The sequence below is a fragment of the Molossus molossus genome, unplaced genomic scaffold (assembly GCF_014108415.1).
Source record: "Molossus molossus isolate mMolMol1 unplaced genomic scaffold, mMolMol1.p scaffold_m16_p_20, whole genome shotgun sequence".
NCBI lineage: Eukaryota > Metazoa > Chordata > Mammalia > Chiroptera > Molossidae > Molossus > Molossus molossus.
This window is the reverse complement of record NW_023425356.1, coordinates 53,912,157-53,926,272: the sequence shown is the minus strand read 5'-3', so window position 1 is coordinate 53,926,272 and position 14,116 is coordinate 53,912,157. Positions and strand designations below refer to the sequence as shown.

General features: G+C 66.6%; 1 protein-coding gene across 3 annotated transcripts in view; it reads left to right on the top strand.

Annotated features, from left to right (window-relative positions):
- The window catches only part of LOC118637560 (carboxyl-terminal PDZ ligand of neuronal nitric oxide synthase protein-like), a 77,830-nt gene that overhangs the window by 50,298 nt on the left and 13,416 nt on the right, over positions 1-14,116 (top strand). The window contains exons 3-8 of one of the 3 annotated variants that reach the window (XM_036273120.1): positions 1,021-1,113; positions 2,368-2,426; positions 3,987-4,095; positions 6,985-7,120; positions 11,410-11,597; positions 12,338-12,505. In XM_036273120.1, coding sequence (XP_036129013.1) covers positions 1,021-1,113; positions 2,368-2,426; positions 3,987-4,095; positions 6,985-7,120; positions 11,410-11,597; positions 12,338-12,505 — 753 coding nt within the window. Of the gene's footprint in view, positions 1-1,020; positions 1,114-2,352; positions 2,427-3,986; positions 4,096-6,984; positions 7,121-11,409; positions 11,598-12,337; positions 12,506-14,116 lie in introns of all 3 variants that reach the window. The other 2 variants (XM_036273122.1, XM_036273121.1) reach the window with 2 other exon arrangements.

Sequence of the window (14,116 nt, the reverse complement as noted above, 5' to 3'; positions counted from 1 at the left end):
GGCTGGAGTCCGAGGCCCTGGCAAAGGTGCAGACGGTGGTTTTCTCACTGTGCCCGGCGTGGCGGCGAGGGCGGGGAGCTGTCTGGGGTCTTCTTACGTCACCGCTGTTCAGCTCGGGAGACGACAGGCGTGCTCCTGGCCTGTCTCGTCTCTGCCGGAGCAGCTGCCCTCTGGCCCGAGGACACAGCCTGGATGGCGCCCCCTTGAGGCTGCCGCTGTCTGCTCTCCAGAAATGCCTCCCTCCCCCAAGCTCTGTCCCCCCTTCTTGAGGTTGCAAACAGCAGTGAGTGCGATGTTCCTGCCTGGAGCCCTGAGTGCGCACAGGGGCCGACCCTGCCTTCTGGTGAGGGTGCCCTTCCCAGGCATGTGTCCTGGATGTGCGGTGGCAGGAAGCAGCGGGGAAACGGGGGGGGGAGGGGGACTGTCACAGGCTCAGGCTCCCCACTGAGTGGCCAGAGCAAGTCCTGGACCCTGTGAAGTCATTTCCCACAAACTCCTGCTCCCCACCTTCCTGAGACGGAAGGGGTGCCGCACCTCACAGGTGCAGGTGCAGGTGCAGGTGCAGGTGTGGCACACGAGCTGAGCGAGTGGAGGACGAATGGATGGTCTTGGTTCCTGGGGCCAGGATTCTGGGCCAGTGGGAAATGCAGGGGTGTTGGGCAACACACGAAGCTCGGGAGAGTCGGGGGTACAGGTTCTGGGTCATGTTTTCACATTGTGGGGCCAACACCACCTCCCACGCCAGGTCGGTTTCATCTTCCGGAACAGAGACTGCTCCATTACCCCCCCTCCCCCCACACCCCGAGTGCTGAGCAGTCAGACCGGGGCCCATTCCAGGTCCCTGTTCGGACCCTGAGTGTCTGAGCCCCACCTGCTTCCACATCACCCGGGGGCTCTGTGTGCCAGGAGCCGCACCAGCCCGGCCATCGGGCCATCGGTGGCCTTCTGTCTGAGTCCGAGCGGCAGGGCCCTGCAGAGGCTCCGGGCTGACCGCATTCTCTGCTCCCTTCTCCCCTGCAGTATGAGTTCAAGGCCAAGAACATCAAGAAGAAGAAAGTGAGCGTCATGGTCTCAGTGGACGGGGTGAAAGTGATTCTGAAGAAGAAGAAAAAGGTAGGTGTCTGACCCGGGAACAAGTCTCTTCTCCTCCTCTGACTGCTCTGGGCGGACCCCGGCCCTGGCCCCCCTTCCCGGCCGTGGTCTGCTGACAGCTCGGCGGACAGACTGCCACTGGGCCTCTGCTCCCCTCACACCCACACACTCACACACTCCACGCCCCGTCTCTCGGTGATGACACTGGGTCAGGGAGAGGCGGGGCTGTGTCCCTGGGCCTGATGAGGGCGCAGGTCCGAGAACCAGGCCTGAGGGGACGCGGGCAAGTGTGCTGAGTGCAAAGCTGTCGCCGGCGGGTGCAGGCTGTGCACGGCCAGGGACCGGGTGTGAGGCCGCGGTGGGCCGCGGGCTGTCTGGGGACCTCACGGCCCAGTCTCCTCGCTTCCACGCCGGCTCCAGTGCCCGGCTCCCGGGCGGCCTCTGGTGCCACAGCTGGAGCCGCGCTCCGCCGCCTGTTAGACCGCTCGGCGCTGCCCGCTGTGCGCGGGGTGCCCGGGGGCAGAATCAGTGGCTCAGTGGCGTGAGTGCTTGTACGTGAGTGTGTGTGTGCGCGCGCACATCTCTGCGTACCAGGTGTGTACAGCGTTGTGTTTGGGCAGAGCTGCTGGGGAAATGCTTCTTCCTGGTCCCCCCTGTCCCGAGTGGGGCCTCAGTCTCCACATCCCAGTGCCCTGAGAGTGGCGGCCGTGCACGGGCTCTGAGACCCTCGGAACTGGCCACATGCACCGGACAGTCCGGCTCCCAGCGTCTCCCTCTCCTCATCCTCGTCCGTGGCAGATGAGTGTGTGCCTCCCGCTGGATGTCACCCAGCCCTCCCCGACCCACTGGGTGCTCCCCACCTCGTCAAGCACCCAGTGTCCCCCGCTCCCACCTCTGCTGCTCCCCCGCTGCTCCGGGGCCGCCTGTGTTCACAGCCCGAGGTTCACAGTGGAGCGAACACCTTGTGGCTGCAGGGGAGCTGGTTCCCTCCCCGGCCCGCACCCAGCCCCCCTTCCTTGAAGGGAAGGCGGGCCTGCGTCTCCTGCCACTCACAGCATGGCTCCTCCCTCCCGCTTGTCCTGACTGAGAGGCCTCTGCACCTGGAGACTGTTAAAGTGCTTGACCAGCGGGTGCGAGCAGACCTGTGACCTTCACATGACCTTTGATTGGGCTGCAGGCCTCCAGGGAGAGTGAGGCCAGGAGCAGACACGTGTCCTGGGGCCCTGCAGCCAAGGACAAGCCTGGCTTATTCATCTACAGCTTCTTCTGTTGCAGAAAAAGGAGTGGACGTGGGACGAGAGCAAGATGCTGGTGATGCAGGACCCCATCTATAGGTAGGAGCCGCAGTGCAGAGCTGCTGGGCCCTCCCGCACCACCCTGGGCACTCGGTGCCCTGCTTCCCCTCCGGGCACAGCGCAGGTCCCTGTCCCTGAGCCTCTGCGTTGAGGGGAACGTGTGCAAGGGGCTGTGGACTCTGCCTGCGTCTCACCCAGTCTCGGGGCCACCGAGACCTCGTCTGTGTCAGCTCTGCCCCAACTGGATCCGTAGCTGCGTGTACGTGACTGAGAGAGGACGGGGTTTCCGTCCCCCCCGGGGTTTCACGCGGGGTCTGTCCCACTGTCTGCCCCTCACCAGCTCAGCGCAGAGGAGGGGCTGCGATCACGGGAAAGCGGGAGGGCACACGTGGACTCCCCGAATCGCTTCCACAGGGAGACTGGCGGGGTGCCTGCAGATTAGGTGACTGCCCCCACGTGCGCCCGCATCTGTCCGGGATCTCTGTGGACCCAGCCCTGTGCTGCCCCTCCCAAGGCACTGGGCGCCGGCTGCTCCTGCAGGGTGTTCGGGACCTCGATTTCAGTTGTGATTTCGTCTCCCCTCAAACCACTTGCATGGCTGACAGAGTGGGCTGGGCTGGGCCGCGGCCGAGACGCCGGCAGCAGGGGGCCCGGCCCCGGTCAGAGTGGAGATGTCCGTGAGGCCGGCCTCCTTCCCCCAGGAGACGTGACATGCGCCAGGCACCGTGCCGGTGATCTCGTCGTCACCAGCGGGGAGGGCGCCGTCCTGGGCTCGTGCACTGGGTGGCAGGGGGACGGGGTCCGGACCCGTCACCACACAGGGCGCGTGTGGCCATGAACTCTGTGTCCCCGTGGAACTTGCCGTGTTGCTGAAATTATGGTCACGATGCTGAAGGGGTGTTTGGGGATCCCAGCGCGGCCCCAAGTGAACGGAGAGGTTGCCTGTCACCTCAGGACACTGGGAAGAGGGTGGGGCTGGAGTGGCAGCCTGAACGCAGGGGTCCCGGAGGGCCGTCCTGTCTGGGCGGCGGGACAGGAACCCCAGTGACCCCGGTCCTCAAGCTCTGAGCACCACCCACAAAGGTGGGGCCCACGCGTGCCCTGAGCTCCCCAGTACCCGAGGGCCTGCACAGACCGGCACACAGTAGGTGCTTCATGAACAGCACAACACGCTCGGGCAGGTGTGGCCTCTTGCTCGCGTCGCTGCCGTGCTCACTGCAGAAGGGCCGCAACCCCTCCTCTGGCCCAAAGCACAGCCCGAGGGAGCTGCTGGGCAGCGAGCGGACGGGCCAGCAGCAGAGTGGATATGGCGGGGACTCGCCCTGGTCCCCCCGGCTCCAGGCAGACCTGCTGCTCTGAGGATGGAGCGAGTTTCCTCTAGCACAGGTGTCAGCGGACAGGACGGCTCCTGGGAACCACAGGGGTCCCTGTCCCCAGGCCAGCCGGCTGCTCCCGGAGCCTAAGATGGGCCGCCTGCCTCCGCTTCCCGGGAAGCCTCCTCTGAGGCCGGGTCAGCGAGCTCCGCCCGGCGGCCTGCGCGGAGCTCCCCTGTGGCGCCGGCTGCCCGTGCTCAGGGCGTGTCTGCTGCCGTCCCTGCAGGATCTTCTACGTCTCCCACGACTCCCAGGACCTGAAGATCTTCAGCTACATCGCTCGAGACGGCGCCAGCAACGTCTTCAGGTGCAACGTCTTCAAGTCCAAGAAGAAGGTAAGGGGCCGTGGCCGCCACCTGGGGCTCCCTCTGGCGGACCCCATGCCCCACACGGACCTGTCTCCTGCAGACAGGCAGGACCTGGGGCGGCTGCTCCCGTGGGAGACGTGGGATGTCTCAGCGACGTGTCGTCACCCCGCGTGGTGACTCGCGCTGCATTCGTCCGCACTTTGTACTCAGTTACCTGCGACGGGGACGGGTTCCCCCTGGGCCGGTGCTCAGGCGAGGGACTAGGAGTGAGCCGCTCTCCAGGGGCCTCCTCACCCTGGGGTCCCCGATGAGGCGCTGCAAGGCATGATGGCGCGTGATCCAGGCAGCACATGGTTTAGGCGGCATGTGGCTCAGGCGGCGCGGGACCCAGGCAGCACATGGTTTAGGCGGCGCGTGGCTCAGGTGGCGCGTGGCTCAGGTGGCGCGTGGCCCAGGCAGCACATGGTTTAGGCGGCATGTGGCTCAGGTGGCGCGGGACCCAGGCAGCACATGGTTTAGGCGGCGCGTGGCTCAGGTGGCGCGTGGCTCAGGTGGCGCGGGACCCAGGCAGTGTGTGGCTCAGGTGGCGCGTGGCTCAGGTGGTATGTGACTTAGGTGGCGTGCGGCAGCGGTGTCCTGGGTGGCTGCTTTTGCACGGTGACTTTGATTGTCAGTAAATGAACGTGGGCAGCTGTGGGGCCTGCTTCCTCTCCCCGTCCAGGGGTCCTGTGCAAACCCAGGGTGGCAGCCAGGGTTTCGCCCAGCCCTCCGCAGCCTGAACCTGTCCTGTGGGTCGCTGCCCCCAGGGTCTCAGCCTCCTCATCTGTAAGGCCAGGAGGAGTCAGTCAGTGTTTCCTGAAATGCACCCTGTAAAACATTTGTACCCCAAATGCTTGTGGTAGCCCAGTCCTGCTTAAACTTGTGGAAGTCCCGAAGTTAGGGAGCCCTCTGCCTTGGTTTAACCCAGCGCTTCTCAAGCCGACGTGCCGTGGAGTCGTGTTCCCATGATGCGTGTTGACGTCCAGGAACCGTTTTCCACAGAAGGAAGGTCACACACTGTTTATGCCTCGAGGGCCCGTCGGTTCTGCCGTTCGAGCCCGTCCACCAGGCCCTCCACACAGCCTCCCCCATGCTCTGTGCCTCAGGCATCTTCGTGGGTTTGTAGGCGCCTGGTCACAGCGGGACAGCGAGCAGCACACGTGGCAGGTCTGAGCTCTGTCTGTCCCACCGGCCGGCTCCACAGGGACTTGCACGTGGCCGGCGTAGCCCTGGCGCCTGGGCCTGGACGGACAGGGGACAGACGGGACACAGGATGAGGACCCTGCCACCCAGTCCCTCGGCTTTCCCAGGTCTCCCGGCTCACAGCTAGTCCTGGCCTCGGCTCTGCCCCTGTCCCTGCCCCTGCCCCACCTGCTGTGCTGAGACCTGCAGGAGCAGGCGCAGACCCTCAGCTGGCCGGTCTGCAGACGTGCTGGGCCCGAGCCCCTCGGCTGGCCTCCAGCTGGAGGGCCGGCCGTGCCCACGGGCGAGGTGAACCCCGCACAGGAAGCCGCGTGGGCAGGGTGGAGGCACCCTGGCTGGGAGAGAGCAGGCCGGGGAGGAGCGGTGGCGGGACTCACAGGAACACTGGGAGGGGCCCGATGAGGGCGCTGTCAGCGCACATCTCGGGCCGGAGCCCTCGCCTGTCACAGGGGGTGACCTGCGGGAGCCCCCCGTGCCTGGGCCTCACCCCTCCTGTCGCGCCGGGTCCCCGCGGGATGGTCTGCCGACAGCTCGTGTGGGTGCCCTCGGCCCAGCGCAGCGCAGGGACGGGCTGTGTCCTGCTGGCTGGGAACGTGGCTCAGGCGTCAGCCTTCATGGCTGCGGGCTGCCCTGCACCTGCAAGTCGGACCCGCTCCGAAGCGGAACTGCCCCGTCGGGAGCAGTATCCCGGCTCTGCCCCCATCGAGCCATGTGATCGGGGCCCTCAGATCCCCTGCTGGGCAGACCGGCCCTCCGGTCCAGAGCCCAGGGCTGGCTCCCCGCTCTGGGGAAGCCCACACTCCTTTCTCGCTTCGGGGTCGGACTCGATTAGTGATAGACGTGAGCTTCTGTCTGTTACCGAGCTTTGTGAAGCGCAGGAAAGAAATGTGGCCGTCAGCGCTACCGTGGGACGCGCTGCGGTGGTCAGGGTCCAGGTAGGGCACTGTGCTCATCGCGGTGACAGCTGCGCTGTTCTGCGGCAGCCTGCCGGACCTCCGTCCCCAGAGCTCAGGAGCCTCAGCAGGCGACCGTGATGCTCCGAGACAGCCAGCCTTGCGTGTGGCGGCCCCTCCCACGGCCAGCCGCACGGTCCGTCCTCTCCTGGCCGTGGGGTGCAGGTGCTGGGTCAGGCTCCCTCTCACTGTTCAGGGAACAGGTTGAACAGCCAAACAGAAGAAAGGAGGTACAGATGGGCCCAGGTGAGGGCTCACTGTACACCGAGACGCTGCCGGTGCTGTTCCCGGGGTCTGGGGCTCTGGCTTCAGCTGCTTCTGCTGTGCCGACCAGTGTCTCAGCCCGTGTCCCCGTTGCCGGGCCAGGCTCCAGGGAGCCCCCCGAGCAGCAGGAAGCCTGGTGGTGGCCCAGCCGCTTTTGCGCGAGGACCCCGAGCACGTGCTGGCGGGCGGCCAGGGCTCCGGAGCCTGTGGGCTGGCGCTTCTGCCGCACTTGGGGGCTGCGAGCCCAGGTGGAAGGGGGTGTTCACTTTATCCTCACTGACCAGCTGTTTTGGGCCGTGGTGCCGGTGGCTGCTGTCTGCTGCTGGGAAGGGCAGGGTCCGCGCTCCCTGTGCGAGGACAGGTCTCCGGGGCGTTCCCAGCCCCCCACGCCTGCCCTCGCGCGTCCCTGGTCCTCGCCGGGGCTCCCGTGGCCTTCACCCACGTCTCTCCTTCCCAGAGCCAGGCGATGCGGATCGTGCGGACGGTGGGGCAGGCCTTCGAGGTGTGCCACAAGCTGAGCCTGCAGCACACGCAGCAGAGCGCGGACGGCCAGGAGGACGGGGACAGCGAGGGGCCCAGGGACGGGGACCCAGGTAGGCTCGCCGCTGCGAGGGGCAGGCTCGGTCACTGGACATGGCGCTGTCCTGTCGCTCTGAGTCCACGTCTCTGAGGGTGTGCGGGCGCCGGTCGCACAGTGAGCGGCGTCCACCTGCAGACGGGCAGCCTCCGCGTTCTGCCAGGTCTGACGCCCAGGGCACCTGTTCCCGAGCACCTTCCTGGGACGTCAGCAGGAGTGGCCTTGTGGCCACCGCGCCCCGTCCCGTCTGACTGCACGCTCTGAGCCTCCCAGTGGACGTTATCTCAGCTTCACGGCCGCACCTGGAGGGCCCAGGCAGAGAAGCTGAGCGGGTGGAATAGCAGCACCTGGTGACCATTCCCACAAGTGACAGGGCTGCACACGAGGCTCAGCTTTGTGGCAGCGTGTTCTCCACCCTGAGAATGCGATCTACATGGAGAGACATCCGGGCCGCCTCTGGGAGGGCCCGTCAGGCCAGGCCGCGCCTTCCGTCTAGTTGAGGGTGCTATAGGCAGCGCTGGGGGGCCTCCAGGGCCGTGGGTTCCCGCTGGGGCTGGCCAAGCTCCCTGAGGGCACATGGGGGCCTCCGACCTCCTGGAAGGTGGACGTGGCCTGCGGGTGATGGAGGTTGTGTCAGTCGGGAGACTCACGCACATGCACACGCATACGCTCTTGCTCACGTTAAGGGGTTGGCGCAAGTGCTTGTGGAAGGTTACAATCTGCAGGGCGGCCACCGGCTGGAGACTCAGGGTGGAGCTGCGGTTCGAGTAGGTCAGTCTTTGTGCTGCTGAGGCCTTCGCCTGATAGGCGGGGCCCACCCACACCAGGGCGGGGGTGGGGTGGGTGTGTGGGGAGTCGTCTGCTTTGCTCAAAGTCTGCTGGTTGAAATGCTCGTCTCACCTGAGAAGCACCTGTTGCAGTGTGGCGCAGCCACGATGGCCACACTCACCACCACAGAGAGGACACGGTGGCGGCAGTGGGGGTGCTGGCCACAGAAGCAGCTGGACCTGGGTTCTGGCACCCAGAGGGTGGGGCTGGAACCTGGTCCCTGCCCCCTCTCAGCTGAGGAATCAGGTCACATCAGGCTCCCTGTCTTACCTGCCAGCACCTGCACGGTGAGCGCCCTTCGCTCCCAGTTCCCATGAGACACTCCGCCCACCTCTGCAGGGAGGGAGGCCTCTGGGGCGACAGGCTCATCACGTGACTGTCAGGTGCCCCGATGGCAGGGCAGTGCCCAGCTGCCGGGTGAGCCCTTTGAGGACTGGTACTCGGAATCAGAACATCTGGGGCAGCAGGCTCCCCATCCCGAAGGCTGCTGACTGCCACCTGGTGGCCCATCCTGGCCCCATGGCTCCGGGTGTCCAGGACGCCCACGGGTTCCGCGGGGTTCTCTGCCGCGGGTGCCTGAAGCTCCACAGTCCTTTTGTGGGCTGGCAGGTTTGATTTGTTCCCAGAATCTCGCGTCCACATCCGGGAGCGTTCGGCTCGGTGGTGTCGTCTCCCGGGCGGCCGGCCCGGGGTGCAGAGGACACGAGTTGCTGGGAGCGGGCGCTCGGGCATGGCGCTCTCTGCCAGGGTGCCCGCTTCTCCCCTCCTCCCTGGCCCTGCCTGGGCCGACTGTCTTTTGTGTGTCTGGCAGCAGCTGCCCTGGCCAGTCCCAGGGCTCGAGCCGGCGGGGCCGCTTTGCCTGTGCGTTTCCTGGACTCCTGAGGGTTTCCAGGGAGAGGCTGTTCCCATGGAGGCAGCTCCCCTCCCGCAGGGCAGAGTAGAGCTTCTGGAAAATGACTCTCCGTCCAGACAGGGACAGTTATTGTGGACCTGTGACCTCTGCTGGACCTAGACATCGTCCTCACTTGTACTTCTCCTCACACTTGGCCCCCTCCTCACACACCTGCCCCCTCCTCACACACCTGCCCCCTCCTCACACACCTGCCTCACACACCTGCCCCTCCTCACACACCTGCTCCCTCCTCACACACCTGCCCCCTCCTCACACACCTGCCCCTCCTCACACACCTGCCCCTCCTCACACACCTGCTCCCTCCTCACACACCTGCCCCCTCCTCACACACCTGCCCCCTCCTCACACACCTGCCCCTCCTCACACACCTGCTCCCTCCTCACACACCTGCCCCCTCCTCACACACCTGCTCCCTCCTCACACACCTGCTCCCTCCTCACACACCTGCCCCCTCCTCACACACCTGCTCCTCCTCACACACCTGCCCCTCCTCACACACCTGCCCCCCTCCTCACACACCCACCCCCTCCTCACACACCCGCCCCCTCCTCACACACCCGCCCCCTCCTCACACACCTGCTCCTCCTCACACACCTGCTCCCTCCTCACACACCTGCTCCCTCCTCACACACCTGCTCCCTCCTCACACACCTGCCCCTCCTCACACACCTGCCCCTCCCCACACACCTGCCCCTCCCCACACACCTGCCCCTCCCCACACACCTGCCCCTCCCCACACACCTGCCCCTCCCCACACACCTGCCCCTCCTCACACACCTGCCGCCCCTCACACACCTGCCCCCCCTCACACACCTGCCCCCTCCTCACACACCTGCCCCTCCTCACACACCTGCCCCTCCTCACACACCTGCCCCTCCCCACACACCCGGCCCCTCCCCACACACCCGGCCCCTCCCCACACACCCGCCCCTCCTCACACACCCGCGCCCCTCCTCACACACCCGCGCCCCTCCTCACACACCCGCGCCCCTCCTCACACACCCGCCCCTCCTCACACACCCGCCCCTCCTCACACACCCGCCCCCTCCTCACACACCCGCCACCTCCTCACACACCCGCACCTCCTCACACACCCGCACCTCCTCACACACCCGCACCTCCTCACACACCCACCTCCTCACACACCCACCTCCTCACACACCCGCCCCCTCCTCACACACCCGCCCCCTCCTCACACACCCGCCCCCTCCTCACACACCCGGCCCCCTCCTCACACACCCGGCCCTCTCCTCACACACCCGGCCCCTCCTCACACACCTGCCCCCTCCTCACACACGCCCCCCTCCTCACACACACGCCCCCCTCCTCACACACACGCCCCCGCCTCACACACCTGCCCCGCCTCACACACCTGCCCCTCGCCTCACACACCTGCCCCTCCTCACACACCTGCCCCTCGCCTCACACACCTGCCCCGCCTCACACACCTGCCCCCGCCTCACACACCTGCCCCCTCCTCACACACCTGCCCCTCCTCACACACCTGCCCCTCCTCACACACCTGCCCCCTCCTCACACACCTGCCCCTCCTCACACACCTGCTCCCTCCTCACACACCTGCCCCCTCCTCACACACCTGCCCCTCCTCACACACCTGCCCCTCCTCACACACCTGCCCCCTCCTCACACACCTGCCCCCTCCTCACACACCTGCCCCTCCTCACACACCTGCTCCCTCCTCACACACCTGCCCCCTCCTCACACACCTGTGCCTCCCATTACACCTGCGCCTCTCTTCTCAGGTTGGTTTTGAGGATAAAATTAGTTACTACATGTAAAACCCTTAAATTAGTGCCTGGAAAATAGTAAGTGCTGTTTAGGCAGTGCTATTGTAGTTTTGAGGCAAAAAGTGGCCATTTTAAGCACTTTGGACTGAACTGATCACCTTTGCAAAACTGGAAAGAATGGACATCTTTGGGAGTCATTCACCTGCTATCAGTCCTTCAGGGTGAATCCCGACCCTGGCTGGCTGGGTCCCTCCACATGGGGCCGTTCTGCCCTGTGGCTCCATCCCCCATGCCACCTGCCTGAGCTGCTCCTGGGCCCTGGCCCCTCTTCCGTCTCACGGGCACATGGCCTCCTGGGCCTGCGGTTCATGTCTGCCCCTCCGTGAGGCCGGGCGGTGGAAGCAGGACTGGCTTTCTTGGCTCCGTGCCCGTGGGCTCCTGTCACACCCAGCTCCCGAGCAGGCTGCCGAGCAGAGGGGTGGGCGGACCTGGCCTGCTCCTTGGGCAAAGGCAGAGTCAGGCCCTGGGGCAGGGCCCCTCCTACCGACAGTCCCCGGGGCACTCACTCCGGAGCGGGGTGAGCGGAGATGACGGCCCCCTTCTCCCAGGGCCCCCACACGCTTCAGCACCAGGACGCCCCGTCCTTGCTCCTGGATAAGAACAGACGGCATCTTACTGGGCTGGAAACTTAAGGACTCGCCTGAAAACACCGGCGAGAGGGGACGGAAGCCAGTGGCCTTCCCTGGGTCCAGGAAAGACGTCGTTCAGCGTCCCGTGCCCTTCCGACCCTTCCCCGCCTTCTCTGCTGTCCTGCAGGCCGCCAGCTGACCGGGGCGGAGAGGGCCTCCCCAGCCACCGCGGAGGAGACGGACATCGATGCCGCAGAGGGCCCGCTGCCCGGCAGCGCCGGCCTGGACTGCAGCCGAGGGGTGACCGACCTGGACGCCGTGGGGAAGGAGGGCGGCTCCCACGCAGGCTCCCAGGTGGGCAGGGCGGCCCCTCGGGTCGCACCTCACAGCTCACGCGAGGCGGCGGACGCCCCGGGCTCCTGACATAACCCAGACGAGACTCAGAGAGCTGCAGACTGGATCCAACCCGAAACAAAACAAACAGCCCAGAGGCCGGATTCTGACAGCCGTCCGCCCGGGCCCAGCCAGGCTGCCGTCACGGTGCCCGGTGCCAGCTCAGGGGCCAGGTCGCTGGGCGGAAGCCTGCCTGTCGGGAGGGCAGCTGCATCCCAGGTGGTCTGCCCGTCCAGCGGCAGCAGTCAGAACTGCCTCCCGTCTGCAGTGCCTCCTTCCCTGGGGGCTGCCGCTGCTGTCCTCACGCTCCCGGGGCCACACCTTAGAAACAGGCCCTGAGGACGAGCCCCGAGGACGCTCGGAGGAAGGGGTGCTGCCTCGGCCACCCCCACGCTGGGGGGTGGGAGCTGTGTGGGCAGAAATAGGTCCCTCATGTCCAGAACCGAAGGAACTCAGCCCTGTGGCAGCTAGAGGTGGGGGCAGGAGAGGGGCCAGGTCCCCAGTCTGTGTCCCTCCCTGCGGAGCAGGTACTGAGGTGTTGAAACAGGGTGTCCTGCCTGCGGTCCCCCTGGGGCCTGTCCCACTTCCACCCAGGGCGTACGTCCAGCCCTCGGTCATGGGTGAGACGTCTTCCTAAGACCCCTGTAGGTGCCACCGTGTACCAGGCGAGCGAGGTCCCCGGAGGCCCTGCCCAGGGTCACGCCTGGTCTCTGCCTCCACAGGCGCTGCCCCCGGAGCCCGTGCCCTCCGCCTCGCCCCGGATGCTGCTGCCCCCGCCCTGCGTGCCGGCCCCGGGCGCCGGGACGCCGCTGTCCTCACAGCACCAGCTGCAGCTCCTGCACCAGCTCCTCCAGCAGCAGCAGCAGCAGACGCAAGTGGCCGTGGCCCAGGTCCTGCTCAGCCTCCTCCCCACCTCCCGGCTGCGCACTCACGGGCTGGACGCGCCCCCCCGCGAGGGCCCAGGGCAGGTCTAAGGCAGAGCCTAGGCATCGCTCAGCTTGGTCTCCTGCTTGTGGGGCTGGGGCTGGGGAGGGGAGGTGGGTGCGAGCAGAGGGTTCCCGCGTGTCCCCCCTGAGCTGGGCTTGGCTGTCTGGGCCGGATGCGGTTAGGGGACGGGGACTGACCGAGGGCAGGTGCACCGTCCCCCTCTCCTGCTCACCCCCTGCTGGAGGGAAGGAGGGTGGCTTTGCATCGGTTTGCTGTGACCCTGAGACCCGCCTTCAAGGAGCTCAGTGTGAACGTGCGCAGATGCCCTGTGGAGACCTTGCCCCCTCCCCCCGCGTCAGGAGCCTGTCACACGGTCCCCGCACCTCCGCTAGCGCTCAGGTGTTCCGGGCGGGGTCACGGTGTTCACGTGACCGGCCCGGAGTTCACGGTGGGGACTGGCTCCTGGGAACTCAGCTGTAGAATTCGAGCCACGGGGAGCAGGGGCTGAGGTCTGAGGAACAGAGTTGCTTGAGCCCCAGAGACTTGCTGGGGTGGCGCTGGTTTGCAGAGGAGGGTGAGCGATTCCCGCTGCCTCCTGCATCCTTCTGCCTGGGGAGGGCCCCGGAGTCCGCATCGTCCTGGGCAGCCGGGGACGGGTGGGGACCCGACTCCCAAGGTCTGAGTCCGACCGCGTCTGTCTGGAGGGCTGGGCGGAGGCAGGGAGGACCTTGGGGTTGTGGATGTGGGGCCGGACCCAGGTGTGTCGACCAGACCGGCCGCAGGGCTTCCTGTGCTCTGAGGGCAGGTGTGATCCCTCAGCTTCTGCTTCCACCTCTCCTGGGCTGGGCGGGCGCATCGCCCCGCAGCGCGGCCCCTCCCGCGCCCCGAGCAGGCAGCCTGGCCGGACGGGGTGGCCTCAGCTCGGGTCCTGGAGAGACTGGAAAGTCCTCGCTGACCTGGGCCTCGGGTGCCTTCTGTAGCCATGGCATCAGTGGGCACTGCTCCCAAGTGGTTGGCCTCCTGGGACTCCTGACCAGGAGCGGAGGCCGTGTGGGGGCTCAAGGTGGCAGGGCTCCCAAGCGGCAGCTCAGAGGAGGACACCACCCGACATTCGGAGAACGCGCTGCGCTCTGTCCAGTACCAGAGCCCGTCTCTGGGCACTGCCGCGTGGCTCCCCACAGCCACCTCCGGGCTTGGCACTGACGTCAGTACAAGCCTGGGCTCAGCCACCTGCCACTCACATCCCCGCTCGAAGCCGTTTCAAGTACAAACGTCCGGCATGTCTGCTGCCAAGTGATTGTTCATCCAGAGCGGACTTTCGCATATTAGTCGTGAGCATCATCGGAGACCTTCTGGCTTCACAGTCCCTCTGAAGGGCATGAGGGCAGGTCACACCCATCTGCACAGCAGGGGGTCCCTGGGCCTGGGGCCTCTCAGGCTTCCCGCTGTGCGGCGGGGACCTCGCTGCCCTGGCCCTCGCCTCGAAGATGGGACTGGGAGGGGAGGCCGTGGTGCTGGTGGTGGCCTCCGGCCTCAGTCCAGCCGTGTCCAGGCTGCACACAGCCTGTGACCAG